The sequence below is a fragment of the Leptodactylus fuscus genome, chromosome 8 (assembly GCF_031893055.1).
Source record: "Leptodactylus fuscus isolate aLepFus1 chromosome 8, aLepFus1.hap2, whole genome shotgun sequence".
In the NCBI taxonomy this organism is placed as follows: Eukaryota; Metazoa; Chordata; class Amphibia; order Anura; family Leptodactylidae; genus Leptodactylus; species Leptodactylus fuscus.
The window spans coordinates 96,074,546-96,089,994 of NC_134272.1; the positions used below are offsets into that span (position 1 = coordinate 96,074,546).

General features: G+C 45.4%; 1 protein-coding gene across 1 annotated transcript in view; it reads right to left on the reverse strand.

The window, feature by feature from the left end:
* Window positions 1-15,449, reverse strand: part of MYLK (myosin light chain kinase) — a 126,320-nt gene that overhangs the window by 40,694 nt on the left and 70,177 nt on the right. The window contains exons 19-21 of the mRNA XM_075284714.1: window positions 8,757-8,807; window positions 7,336-7,463; window positions 1,684-1,837 (exon numbers count right to left, since the gene is read on the reverse strand). Coding sequence (XP_075140815.1) covers window positions 1,684-1,837; window positions 7,336-7,463; window positions 8,757-8,807 — 333 coding nt within the window. The remainder of the gene's footprint in view (window positions 1-1,683; window positions 1,838-7,335; window positions 7,464-8,756; window positions 8,808-15,449) is intronic.

The following is a 15,449-nucleotide window of genomic DNA, read 5'->3' on the forward strand; positions in this document are numbered from 1 at the left end:
AACAGAAAAGATAAATAAACAGAAACCAGAAGACGAATCAATAAGAAAGACATCATCATAGCAACGAGTCACAGACATGTACAGACCCAACAGTAACCCATAGGGGGCAGTATTATAGTAGGTATTGTCTTGTATATAGGGGGGAGTATTATAGTAGGTATAGTCTTGTATATAGGGGTAATACAGGGAGGGAGGGGAGGGAGGGGGACAACACCAAGGGGAGGGGAGGGGAGGGGGACACAAAGTGAATAATTACAGTCACAGCCGGCAGTGAAGTATTTCCCTCAGATAATTCTTACAATTTCACAATTTCTCTTCCAAAAATGAGCCAGACAAAATTGCTGGTATCCTCAAGCAGTTCCCTTCAGACTCCATGATGTCTTGTACACTGTCAGGGCCTCAGTGCCAGCAAAACCCCCCCAAACCCCCTGCGCCCCTCCCCCATGTGACTCTGGGTCCGCTGCTCTTCTCAGGCCTCTGATTTCGGTAACTAATAGAATGATGGGCTTTACCACACAGCTCTGTCTTGGTCTCCTCTGTCCACAAGACGTTTCCCAGAAGGACTTTGGCTTCCTCCCGTACATTTTAGTCTGTTTCGGTCTCTGTGTCCGCGGTGGGGTCCTCCGGGGTCTCCTGACACTGATGCCCCCTGAGCCTGTAGGACACTTGGATGTCTCTGGCCCTTGGTTGGGGCTGCTCCTCCACCATCCGGACTATCCTTACAAACTTCCATCCGTTCTTCGCTTCCCTCCACATCCAGGGGGATTTGCTGCAGGGCCATAGAGGTTAAACTTCTGGATTACGTAGCGCACCGCAGACAAAGGAACATCCAGATCTCTGGAGATGAACTTGTCAGCTTGAGATTATTGATATTTTTCCACAATTTTGGTTCTCAGGTCCTCAAACTTGCAAAGACTGAGTCATGTTGTATTCTTTTCTATCTGGTGTCAGGTGTGATTCTTATATTGCCCACACCTGTTACTTGTATGCTTTGCCTCTGGTATCAGGTGTGATTCTTATATTGCCCACACCTGTTACTTGTATGCTTTGCCTCTGGTATCAGGTGTGATTCTTATATTGTCCAAACCTGTTACTTGCCACAGGGGAGTCTTAACCAGGATCACAGGCCAGAAGCAAAGTTATTTACCAACAACTGTGAAAAGGTCCCAACAATTGTGTCCGGCCCATTTTTGGAGTGAAATTCTGTCCAATTTTGCCTTTTTTTGTTGTTGTTCCAATACACAGAAAGGAAATAGAAATGTGCAGAACAAAACCTGCAGAACTGTGAGAATTATCTGGGAGAAATACTTCATTTTCTGGAAATTTTTAGGGGTGCCCACACTTACGGCCATGACTGTAAATCGTAAAGTATCAGAATCGGACATAAATTTAAGACGTGACCCATGAGAAGATGCCGGGGCCTGATGCTCGTGTAGATGCAGTAGCTTCATAAACCAAGACATACACACCAACATAAACACACAGTGGAGCATCCTAAAGACATCTCAGAAAATGGTATGAGTGGAGGTCCATGGACTAAGACCCCCAAGATCCCCAGAACTGAGGGGTTGGCAGGAAGAAGGATGGAGTCCCCATTGTCTTATAACCAGACATGTCCCACATAATATCTATTCGAGACCATCCAGTGACCCTTGGAGAGGATTAGAGGGTCTCTGATCTTACCAAACACAGTCAGGTTGATTTGTGCTTGTTTGGAGCCTTGTTTGTTTTCTGCAACGAGAGTGTAGCAGCCGCAGTGTTCCTGTCGCGCGGAGGAGATGGTCAGCTTACACGTGTCCTCCGTCTTCTCTATCTTAATGAATTCACTCTCTTTAATCTGTCGGCAGAAAGAGAAGGGTGACCAAGAAGTGAAAGAGGAAAAATAAAGGCCCCCCCCCATTAGTCACACCTCTCACTATACATAAGTGCCCCCCATTAGTCACACCTCTCACTATACATAAGTGCCCCCCCATTAGTCACACCTCTCACTATACATAAGTGCCCCCCATTAGTCACACCTCTCACTATACATAAGTGCCCCCCATTAGTCACACCTCTCACTATACATAAGTGCCCCCCCATTAGTCACACCTCTCACTATACATAAGTGCCCCCCATTAGTCACACCTCTCACTATACATAAGTGCCCCCCCATTAGTCACACCTCTCACTATACATAAGTGCCCCCCCATTAGTCACACCTCTCACTATACATAAGTGCCTCCCATTAGTCACACCTCTCACTATACATAAGTGCCCCCATTAGTCACACCTCTCACTATACATAAGTGCCCCCCATTAGTCACACCTCTCACTATACATAAGGGCCCCCATTAGTCACACCTCTCACTATACATAAGTGCCCCCCATTAGTCACACCTCTCACTATACATAAGTGCCCCCCATTAGTCACACCTCTCACTATACATAAGTGCCCCCCATTAGTCACACCTCTCACTATACATAAGTGCCCCCCATTAGTCACACCTCTCACTATACATAAGTGCCCCCCCATTAGTCACACCTCTCACTATACATAAGTGCCCCCATTAGTCACACCTCTCACTATACATAAGTGCCCCCCATTAGTCACACCTCTCACTATACATAAGTGCCCCCCCATTAGTCACACCTCTCACTATACATAAGTGACCCCCATTAGTCACACCTCTCACTATACATAAGTGCCTCCCATTAGTCACACCTCTCACTATACATAAGTGCCCCCCCATTAGTCACACCTCTCACTATACATAAGTGCCCCCCATTAGTCACACCTCTCACTATACATAAGTGCCCCCCCATTAGTCACACCTCTCACTATACATAAGTGCCCCCCATTAGTCACACCTCTCACTATACATAAGTGCCCCCCATTAGTCACACCTCTCACTATACATAAGTGCCCCCCCATTAGTCACACCTCTCACTATACATAAGTGCCCCCATTAGTCACACCTCTCACTATACATAAGTGCCCCCCATTAGTCACACCTCTCACTATACATAAGTGCCCCCCATTAGTCACACCTCTCACTATACATAAGGGCCCCCATTAGTCACACCTCTCACTATACATAAGTGCCCCCCATTAGTCACACCTCTCACTATACATAAGTGCCCCCCATTAGTCACACCTCTCACTATACATAAGTGCCCCCCATTAGTCACACCTCTCACTATACATAAGTGCCCCCCATTAGTCACACCTCTCACTATACATAAGTGCCCCCCATTAGTCACACCTCTCACTATACATAAGTGCCCCCCATTAGTCACACCTCTCACTATACATAAGTGCCCCCCATTAGTCACACCTCTCACTATACATAAGGGCCCCCATTAGTCACACCTCTCACTATACATAAGGGCCCCCCATTAGTCACACCTCTCACTATACATAAGTGCCCCCCATTAGTCACACCTCTCACTATACATAAGTGCCCCCATTAGTCACACCTCTCACTATACATAAGGGCCCCCCATTAGTCACACCTCTCACTATACATAAGGGCCCCCCATTAGTCACACCTCTCACTATACATAAGTGCCCCCATTAGTCACACCTCTCACTATACATAAGTGCCCCCCCATTAGTCACACCTCTCACTATACATAAGTGCCCCCCATTAGTCACACCTCTCACTATACATAAGTGCCCCCCCATTAGTCACACCTCTCACTATACATAAGGGCCCCCCATTAGTCACACCTCTCACTATACATAAGTGCCCCCATTAGTCACACCTCTCACTATACATAAGTGCCCCCCATTAGTCACACCTCTCACTATACATAAGTGCCCCCCATTAGTCACACCTCTCACTATACATAAGTGCCCCCCATTAGTCACACCTCTCACTATACATAAGTGCCCCCCATTAGTCACACCTCTCACTATACATAAGTGCCCCCATTAGTCACACCTCTCACTATACATAAGTGCCCCCATTAGTCACACCTCTCACTATACATAAGTGCCCCCCATTAGTCACACCTCTCACTATACATAAGTGCCCCCCATTAGTCACACCTCTCACTATACATAAGTGCCCCCCATTAGTCACACCTCTCACTATACATAAGTGCCCCCATTAGTCACACCTCTCACTATACATAAGTGCCTCCCATTAGTCACACCTCTCACTATACATAAGTGCCCCCCATTAGTCACACCTCTCACTATACATAAGGGCCCCCCATTAGTCACACCTCTCACTATACATAAGGGCCCCCCATTAGTCACACCTCTCACTATACATAAGTGCCCCCCATTAGTCACACCTCTCACTATACATAAGTGCCTCCCATTAGTCACACCTCTCACTATACATAAGTGCCCCCATTAGTCACACCTCTCACTATACATAAGTGCCTCCCATTAGTCACACCTCTCACTATACATAAGTGCCCCCCATTAGTCACACCTCTCACTATACATAAGTGCCCCCCATTAGTCACACCTCTCACTATACATAAGTGCCCCCATTAGTCACACCTCTCACTATACATAAGTGCCCCCATTAGTCACACCTCTCACTATACATAAGTGCCTCCCATTAGTCACACCTCTCACTATACATAAGTGCCCCCCATTAGTCACACCTCTCACTATACATAAGTGCCCCCATTAGTCACACCTCTCACTATACATAAGTGCCCCCATTAGTCACACCTCTCACTATACATAAGTGCCCCCCATTAGTCACACCTCTCACTATACATAAGTGACCCCCATTAGTCACACCTCTCACTATACATAAGTGCCCCCATTAGTCACACCTCTCACTATACATAAGTGCCCCCCCATTAGTCACACCTCTCACTATACATAAGGGCCCCCCATTAGTCACACCTCTCACTATACATAAGTGCCCCCATTAGTCACACCTCTCACTATACATAAGTGCCCCCCATTAGTCACACCTCTCACTATACATAAGGGCCCCCATTAGTCACACCTCTCACTATACATAAGGGCCCCCATTAGTCACAACTCCCAAGTAAATGTAAGTGCCCCAGCCCAAAACCCACATCCCTCACTGAAAATAAGTGCCCCCCATTACCCACCAACCCCCTCAACTAAAATTAAGTATCCCTTCATTACCTGCAACCTCAAGGTATAATAAATGCCCCCTGCCCATTATACACACCGCCACCTTAAACCAATCACCTCCACACCCAAACTAAAAATTCGGGCCCCCCATTACTGACATCCTCAACTAAAAATAAATGCCCCCCACCTGAAGCTCCTATTAATTCCGTTATTTTAGGTGGAAACCTCTTGTGAGTCTGTATACCTAGCCCTGTATATAGTATATATAGTCTGTATACCTAGCCCTGTATATAGTATATATAGTCTGTATACCTAGCCCTGTATATAGTATATATAGTCTGTATACCTAGCCCTGTATGTAGTATATATAGTCTGTATACCTAGCCCTGTATATAGTATATATAGTCTGTATACCTAGCCCTGTATATAGTATATATAGTCTGTATACCTAGCCCTGTATATAGTATATATAGTCTGTATACCTAGCCCTGTATATAGTATATATAGTCTGTATACCTAGCCCTGTATATAGTATATATAGTCTGTATACCTAGCCCTGTATATAGTATATATAGTCTGTATACCTAGCCCTGTATATAGTATATATAGTCTGTATACCTAGCCCTGTATATAGTATATATAGTCTGTATACCTAGCCCTGTATATAGTATATATAGTCTGTATACCTAGCCCTGTATATAGTATATATAGTCTGTATACCTAGCCCTGTATATAGTATATATAGTCTGTATACCTAGCCCTGTATATAGTATATATAGTCTGTATACCTAGCCCTGTATATAGTATATATAGTCTGTATACCTAGCCCTGTATATAGTATATATAGTCTGTATACCTAGCCCTGTATATAGTATATATAGTCTGTATACCTAGCCCTGTATATAGTATATATAGTCTGTATACCTAGCCCTGTATGTAGTATATATAGTCTGTATACCTAGCCCTGTATATAGTATATATAGTCTGTATACCTAGCCCTGTATGTAGTATATATAGTCTGTATACCTAGCCCTGTATATAGTATATATAGTCTGTATACCTAGCCCTGTATATAGTATATATAGTCTGTATACCTAGCCCTGTATATAGTATATATAGTCTGTATACCTAGCCCTGTATATAGTATATATAGTCTGTATACCTAGCCCTGTATGTAGTATATATAGTCTGTATACCTAGCCCTGTATATAGTATATATAGTCTGTATACCTAGCCCTGTATTTTGAATGTGTTATATGTTGAAATGATGTTTGAAACATTTGATTCTCATTAATAAGTATGGTTACATTATATTAATGCATACCAGTAATTATGGGTGTATGTGTATGCATATATGGTTATAGGAATTTTTTAGGTCTAATGTTTTTAAAAAGTTTTTTGAAAAATCTTTTTTTTATAAAAAATGTTTTTTAATTGTATTTCTGTTAATTGATTTTATGCTCAAACATAAGACGTTTTTTTTTTGTTGTTTGTGTCTTTGGATTAGATCTGACGAAGGGGTATAGCCCCGAAACGCGTTATCCTAATAAATTCAAAAAAATATATACGTTTTTTGGTGTGCGCCACCAGGTTTTTTCTTTTCTTTTGTTCTTATAGTTTCCTACCGACTGTACGTTTCCAGCCAATTGGTCAACTAGGGTGTGCAGCCATCTCCTACACTTACCATTATAAAGCCATTTGGCTTATGACGATTTTACTATTGTTATTTTTTTTTTTTGATTCTAGATCATGGGGAGTGCATTAATCTGAACTTTGTTGTTTTTTTTTTGCTAAATACTAGCCTTGTAATAGTATATATAGTCTGTATATCCCTCAGTGAGTTCCCCACATTAGCCACATAGGGTTTAGTTGATACCCCCCCGCACTACTACTAGCACCCAAGTGATCCTGCCCCAGTATATTCTGCATATTGTAATGGGGCGCATCATGTTCCTGTGTTTGGAGCCTCTGCCTCTTACTACAAGACGGGATCCTGCGGGCTTTAGTGACAGGTGATTGACATTGTGCTGTTTAGTTTATGATCTACAATTACAACTGGGTGCTTGTCCAGCAGCGGCTCTCAGTCCTCGCCCCTCACCCCGGACATATGACGCCTGCAGATTATACAGTCAGCCTGGCATTTATATATATATCTCCTGTAGAGAGGGGATTACATTACACAATTTAGTGTCCCCTGTATCAGTATTATTACTCCCATCATCTAACAATGTAACAACAACTCCAACTATCCCTATCCGCACACAAAGACAAGACCTCACCTCCTTCCTGAACTTCATCCACATGCACGAGATGGGTTGCGTCCCGGCCACTTTGCACAACAGCTCCACCGACTCCCCGGCTCGGACCTTCCTGTCTTCTGGGAATTGAAGGATCTGCGGTGGAGAAGCTGTGGGGGGGGGAAGAAACAAAACCAACCAAAATAATAAGTCTACTGCAGCTCCAAGTGGTGTATGAGAGGTACAAACAGTTTATATAGATGTCACCCCAAAGGAATGATGGTCACCCCACAGGTATAATGGTCGCCCCCCCCATGAATAGTGGTCACCCCACAGGTATAATGTTCACCCCACAGGTATAATGGTCGCCCCCCCATGAATAGTGGTCACCCCACAGGTATAATGGTCGCCCCCCCCATGAATAGTGGTCACCCCCACAAGAATAATGGTTGTTCCCCATGAACAGTGATCATCTCTAATTAATAGTGACCATCCTTTACAAATACTTGTCGGTCATTGTGAACAGTCGTCGTCCCTTGTGACTACCGGTCAGCCCTTGTGACTAGCGGTCAGCCCTGGTGAATAGCGGTCAGCCCTGGTGAATAGCGGTCAGCCCTGGTGAATAGCGGTCAGCCCTGGTGAATAGCGGTCAGCCCTGGTGAATAGCGGTCAGCCCTGGTGAATAGCGGTCAGCCCTGGTGAATAGCGGTCAGCCCTGGTGAATAGCAGTCAGCCCTGGTGAATAGCAGTCAGCCCTGGTGAATAGCAGTCAGCCCTCGTGAATAGCAGTCAGCCCTCGTGAATAGCGGTCAGCCCTCGTGAATAGCGGTCAGCCCTCATGACTAGCGGTCAGCCCTGGTGACTAGCGGTCAGCCCTGGTGACTAGCGGTCAGCCCTGGTGAATAGCGGTCAGCCCTGGTGAATAGCGGTCAGCCCTCGTGACTACCAGTCAGCCCTCGTGACTAGCGGTCAGCCCTGGTGAATAGCGGTCAGCCCTCGTGACTACCAGTCAGCCCTCGTGACTACCAGTCAGCCCTCGTGACTACTGGTCAGCCCTGGTGAATCTAGAACCTTGAGCACATCACATTTCAGTAGACAGGTCTTATGAACATAAGGTTGATCCTCAATAGGATAAACAAGACCAGATAATATTAACATATCACCCACAATGCTCCTGCCTGACTTCCTGGTACATACAATTATTTGGGGATTTTAGGAACAGGTTACTGAATTGACACGGTTTTGTATTGTTCCCATCTCCTTCTGTCCTCTATCCTAGTACCACATCCACCAAAGGTCTAGATAAATGGGCTCCATCTATGGATCCAGCCTGGAGCCCACACACATTGCACATTCCCGCTCTGTATGAAGGTGGCGAGACAATGTGACAATTTGTGACAGGTCTTTGGAACCAGTGACCCGAGGACGTGTTAATGCGGAGGACGGGTCAACAATCCTTCTACCTGATTTAAGGGGGGTCTTCGGAGCGGGCTTCTTCTTAATGGTGGCTCCATCTGGAAGGAAAGTGTAAGGATTTATTATAGATCTTGGGGACCGCTCAGGGGACTTACTATATCCTAGAGAGAAGGAAGGATACAGCCAGGCACCGGCATGCTATCCCCAGGCGGGACGGCCATAAGTCAAGATGTGCAAGAGGAATATCCTAGGAAGCAGCAATGGCCGATCCAGAGATGGGTCTGTATTAGACATGAAGTAGGAAGAGATTAGTAGAGATGAGGAGGAGGATGATGGGCCAGAAGGAGACTAGAGGGGTAGCCTCTCATCCAAACATGGCCGCCTAATGTCACACTGATGACAACACAAAGAAGGTGGCCAGACGGCATGATATCCTGTAACCAGTGATGAGGACGATTAGATGATGATGTCATCACCGGAGAATGACATCACACATGCAGTTAGGTTTATAGAAGATCCTGATCTTCATGATACATCAGAGATTAGGGAGTAATAAATCAGGTAAGAGAAAAGATGATGATGATGATGATGATGAGGAGGAGGACGGCTGAGATGATGAAGCAAATCCTCTACAGGTTAATATACAACACAAGGCGGCACAGAACAACTCCCCCATCCCCCGCCCTCCTGTCATCACAACTCTTCAGAATAAACACAACATAAATGTGAAGCAACAAAACCGAAAATCAGCAAAATCAGGAACGTCAAAACGGCAACTGGCGACAACATGGAGGGGCTGTCTAGTCTGATGGCGCCATTGGGCAGAGTCTGCGCTTTGTGGCGTTCAGCACACCGGAGGGGGGGGGGGGGGGGTCAGGAAATTCACAAACATGATTGGGAACTTTCTGCAGGAGGGGGAAAAAAATAAAATAAAAAAATTACTGAAATTGGTGCAAATTTTCCCACTGCTGTTCTGAGACGGAAAGTCAGCACACTGGGGGGAGGGGGGCAAAGAAGAATCCGGACACCTCATAGTGCAAAGGTCCTGGGTACAGAACCAACAGGGAGCAACATCTGCAAAGAGAAGCAGAACCCCCCCCCCCCCAGGAAATCTCCTGATCGGTGAGACAGAAGAATTAGATTGACAGCTCTTAGGGACAGATAGAGTAAGGGACTTGATGTTCCGATTTTCCACTGCACTGCAGCCATACTAGGATGTTGCTCTCGTTCCGAGTCTTCAGGTCGGGGTCTGCTTCCATGTAAGGCAGGTCCTTCACCCACTCCAGTAACTTCTTCCCAGCCGCTCGGCGGGGAGGACCCTTGATACATTTCCATTAAGATATTTCTGGAGGAGACTCGGCACTTTCCAGGACATAATGCCATATTTAGGCGATTATATCAAGCGAAATGTCAGCGCCGATTGTTCAGCAACTTCAACAAGTCACAATCCTAATAAGAAAGACGATTTCAATGAGGAACCTTAAAGGAAACACTCAAGACAAATGCTGGGATGTCCAGGATTTAACCCCCTGTCCCCCACAACACTGTGTACTATAGCGAGACGGTAAATAATACATCCTGGCATACACAAACCCTGTAACATTACCAGTAGTCGGGGTCTGCAGACCGAACAAGAGGCGCAACCCGAAACTCCAACCCAGATGATCCAAAAGCCAAAGATCCCCAAAACCTAAACATTCCCATTCCAAGTATTCAAACATGTAATATCGGATACTGGCTCCATGTCGTCCAGCGCTGACGCTCACTTTGTATCTCTCACTGGGTGTCGGGCTCTTGTATGATGCAGGGTACCCGAAGCTGGAGGGGGGAGGGGATATACATACATACATAGGTCTCTGACCTTATAAAAGGTTTGTGCTTCCATTATCTTGCTGACTCTCACCATGTATACATTAGGGTATATCCCACCCTTGTTACCCTGTGCTCTGTAAAGCTTACACACATGAACTGGTTTTCGTTTTTTATCTGGAATGATTGTTATAAAAGAAAATTAAACCTTTAAATAAAAAAAAATAAAAAAAAGATGTGCAGAAGATTATAAGCGGGGACAGAGAAATAAAGAAACGTGTCCACTCCCCTATAAGAGTCAGAATAGTGCTGCCCCATATAAAGCAGCACACCCTCCATATATCCCATATCATTCCCTGCACACCCTCCATATATCCCATATCATTCCCTGCACACTCTCCATATATCCCATATCATTCCCTGCACACTCTCCATATATCCCATATAATTCCCTGCACACCCTCCATATATCCCATATCATCATTTCCTGCACACTCTCCATATATCCCATATCGTCATTCCCTGCACACTCTCCATATATCCCATATCGTCATTCCCTGCACACCCTCCATATATCCCATATCGTCATTCCCTGCACACCCTCCATATATCCCATATCATTCCCTGCACACCCTCCATATATCCCATATCATTCCCTGCACACCCTCCATATATCCCATATCATCATTCCCTGCACACCCTCCATATATCCCATATCATCATTTCCTGCACACTCTCCATATATCCCATATCATTCCCTGCACACCCTCCATATATCCCATATCGTCATTCCCTGCACACCCTCCATATATCCCATATCGTCATTCCCTGCACACCCTCCATATATCCCATATCATTCCCTGCACACCCTCCATATATCCCATATCATTCCCTGCACACCCTCCATATATCCCATATCGTCATTCCCTGCACACCCTCCATATATCCCATATCGTCATTCCCTGCACACCCTCCATATATCCCATATCGTCATTCCCTGCACACCCTCCATATATCCCATATCGTCATTCCCTGCACACCCTCCATATATCCCATATCGTCATTCCCTGCACACCCTCCATATATCCCATATCGTCATTCCCTGCACACCCTCCATATATCCCATATCGTCATTCCCTGCACACCCTCCATATATCCCATATCATCATTCCCTGCACACCCTCCATATATCCCATATCATTCCCTGCACACCCTCCATATATCCCATATCATTCCCTGCACACTCTCCATATATCCCATATCATCATTCCCTGCACACCCTCCATATATCCCATATCATCATTCCCTGCACACCCTCCATATATCCCATATCATCATTCCCTGCACACCCTCCATATATCCCATATCATCATTCCCTGCACACCCTCCATATATCCCATATCATCATTCCCTGCACACTCTCCATATATCCCATATCATCATTCCCTGCACACCCTCCATATATCCCATATCATCATTCCCTGCACACCCTCCATATATCCCATATCATCATTCCCTGCACACCCTCCATATATCCCATATTCCCTGCACACCCTCCATATATCCCATATCATTCCCTGCACACCCTCCATATATCCCATATCATTCCCTGCACACCCTCCATATATCCCATATCATCATTCCCTGCACACCCTCCATATATCCCATATCATTCCTTGCACACTCTCCATATATCCCATATAATTCCCTGCACACCCTCCATATATCCCATATCATTCCCTGCACACCCTCCATATATCCCATATCATCATTCCCTGCACACTCTCCATATATCCCATATCATCATTCCCTGCACACTCTCCATATATCCCATATCATTCCCTGCACACCCTCCATATATCCCATATCATTCCCTGCACACCCTCCATATATCCCATATCATCATTCCCTGCACACTCTCCATATATCCCATATCATCATTCCCTGCACACCCTCCATATATCCCATATCATCATTCCCTGCACACCCTCCATATATCCCATATCATTCCCTGCACACCCTCCATATATCCCATATCATCATTCCCTGCACACTCTCCATATATCCCATATCATCATTCCCTGCACACTCTCCATATATCCCATATCATTCCCTGCACACCCTCCATATATCCCATATCATTCCCTGCACACCCTCCATATATCCCATATCATCATTCCCTGCACACTCTCCATATATCCCATATCATCATTCCCTGCACACCCTCCATATATCCCATATCATTCCCTGCACACCCTCCATATATCCCATATCATTCCCTGCACACCCTCCATATATCCCATATCATTCCCTGCACACTCTCCATATATCCCATATAATTCCCTGCACACCCTCCATATATCCCATATCATCATTCCCTGCACACCCTCCATATATCCCATATCATTCCCTGCACACCCTCCATATATCCCATATCATTCCCTGCACACCCTCCATATATCCCATATCATCATTCCCTGCACACTCTCCATATATCCCATATCATCATTCCCTGCACACCCTCCATATATCCCATATCATCATTCCCTGCACACCCTCCATATATCCCATATCATCATTCCCTGCACACCCTCCATATATCCCATATCATCATTCCCTGCACACCCTCCATATATCCCATATCATTCCCTGCACACCCTCCATATATCCCATATCATTCCCTGCACACCCTCCATATATCCCATATCATCATTCCCTGCACACTCTCCATATATCCCATATCATCATTCCCTGCACACCCTCCATATATCCCATATCATCATTCCCTGCACACCCTCCATATATCCCATATCATTCCCTGCACACCCTCCATATATCCCATATCATTCCCTGCACACCCTCCATATATCCCATATCATCATTCCCTGCACACCCTCCATATATCCCATATCATTCCTTGCACACTCTCCATATATCCCATATAATTCCCTGCACACCCTCCATATATCCCATATCATCATTCCCTGCACACTCTCCATATATCCCATATAATTCCCTGCACACTCTCCATATATCCCATATCATTCCCTGCACACTCTCCATATATCCCATATAATTCCCTGCACACCCTCCATATATCCCATATCATCATTCCCTGCACACTCTCCATATATCCCATATCGTCATTCCCTGCACACCCTCCATATATCCCATATCATCATTCCCTGCATACTCTCCATATATCCCATATCATCATTCCCTGCACACCCTCCATATATCCCATATCATCATTCCCTGCACACCCTCCATATATCCCATATCATCATTCCCTGCACACCCTCCATATATCCCATATCGTCATTCCCTGCACACCCTCCATATATCCCATATCATTCCCTGCACACCCTCCATATATCCCATATCATTCCCTGCACACCCTCCATATATCCCATATCATTCCCTGCACACCCTCCATATATCCCATATCATCATTCCCTGCACACCCTCCATATATCCCATATCGTCATTCCCTGCACACCCTCCATATATCCCATATCATTCCCTGCACACCCTCCATATATCCCATATCATTCCCTGCACACCCTCCATATATCCCATATTATCATTCCCTGCACACCCTCCATATATCCCATATCGTCATTCCCTGCACACCCTCCATATATCCCATATCATCATTTCCTGCACACTCTCCATATATCCCATATCATTCCCTGCACACCCTCCATATATCCCATATCAACATTCCCTGCACACTCTCCATATATCCCATATCATTCCCTGCACACCCTCCATATATCCCATATCATTCCCTGCACACCCTCCATATATCCCATATCATTCCCTGCACACCCTCCATATATCCCATATCATCATTCCCTGCACACTCTCCATATATCCCATATCATCATTCACTGCACACCCTCCATATATCCCATATCATTCCCTGCACACCCTCCATATATCCCATATCGTCATTCCCTGCACACCCTCCATATATCCCATATCATTCCCTGCACACCCTCCATATATCCCATATCATCATTCCCTGCACACCCTCCATATATCCCATATCATTCCCTGCACACCCTCCATATATCCCATATCGTCATTCCCTGCACACCCTCCATATATCCCATATCATTCCCTGCACACTCTCCATATATCCCATATCATCATTCCCTGCACACCCTCCATATATCCCATATCATTCCCTGCACACCCTCCATATATCCCATATTCCCTGCACACCCTCCATATATCCCATATCATTCCCTGCACACCCTCCATATATCCCATATCATTCCCTGCACACCCTCCATATATCCCATATCATCATTCCCTGCACACCCTCCATATATCCCATATCATTCCCTGCACACCCTCCATATATCCCATATCATTCCCTGCACACCCTCCATATATCCCATATCGTCATTCCCTGCACACCCTCCATATATCCCATATCATTCCCTGCACACCCTCCATATATCCCATATCGTCATTCCCTGCACACCCTCCATATATCCCATATCATTCCCTGCACACCCTCCATATATCCCATATCATTCCCTGCACACCCTCCATATATCCCATATTCCCTGCACACCCTCCATATATCCCATATCATTCCCTGCACACCCTCCATATATCCCATATCATTCCCTGCACACCCTCCATATATCCCATATCATTCCCTGCACACCCTCCATATATCCCATATTATCATTCCCTGCACACCCTCCATATATCCCATATCGTCATTCCCTGCACACCCTCCATATATCCCATATCATTCCATGCACACCCTCCATATATCCCATATCATTCCCTGCACACCCTCCATATTGCATAAGCTGGTGGTGTGACTGCGCCATCTTCTGAACAACTAAGACAGTTTTGCTATAAGACCACATGAATAAATCTGCCCCAGTGTCTACTTTATGACACCG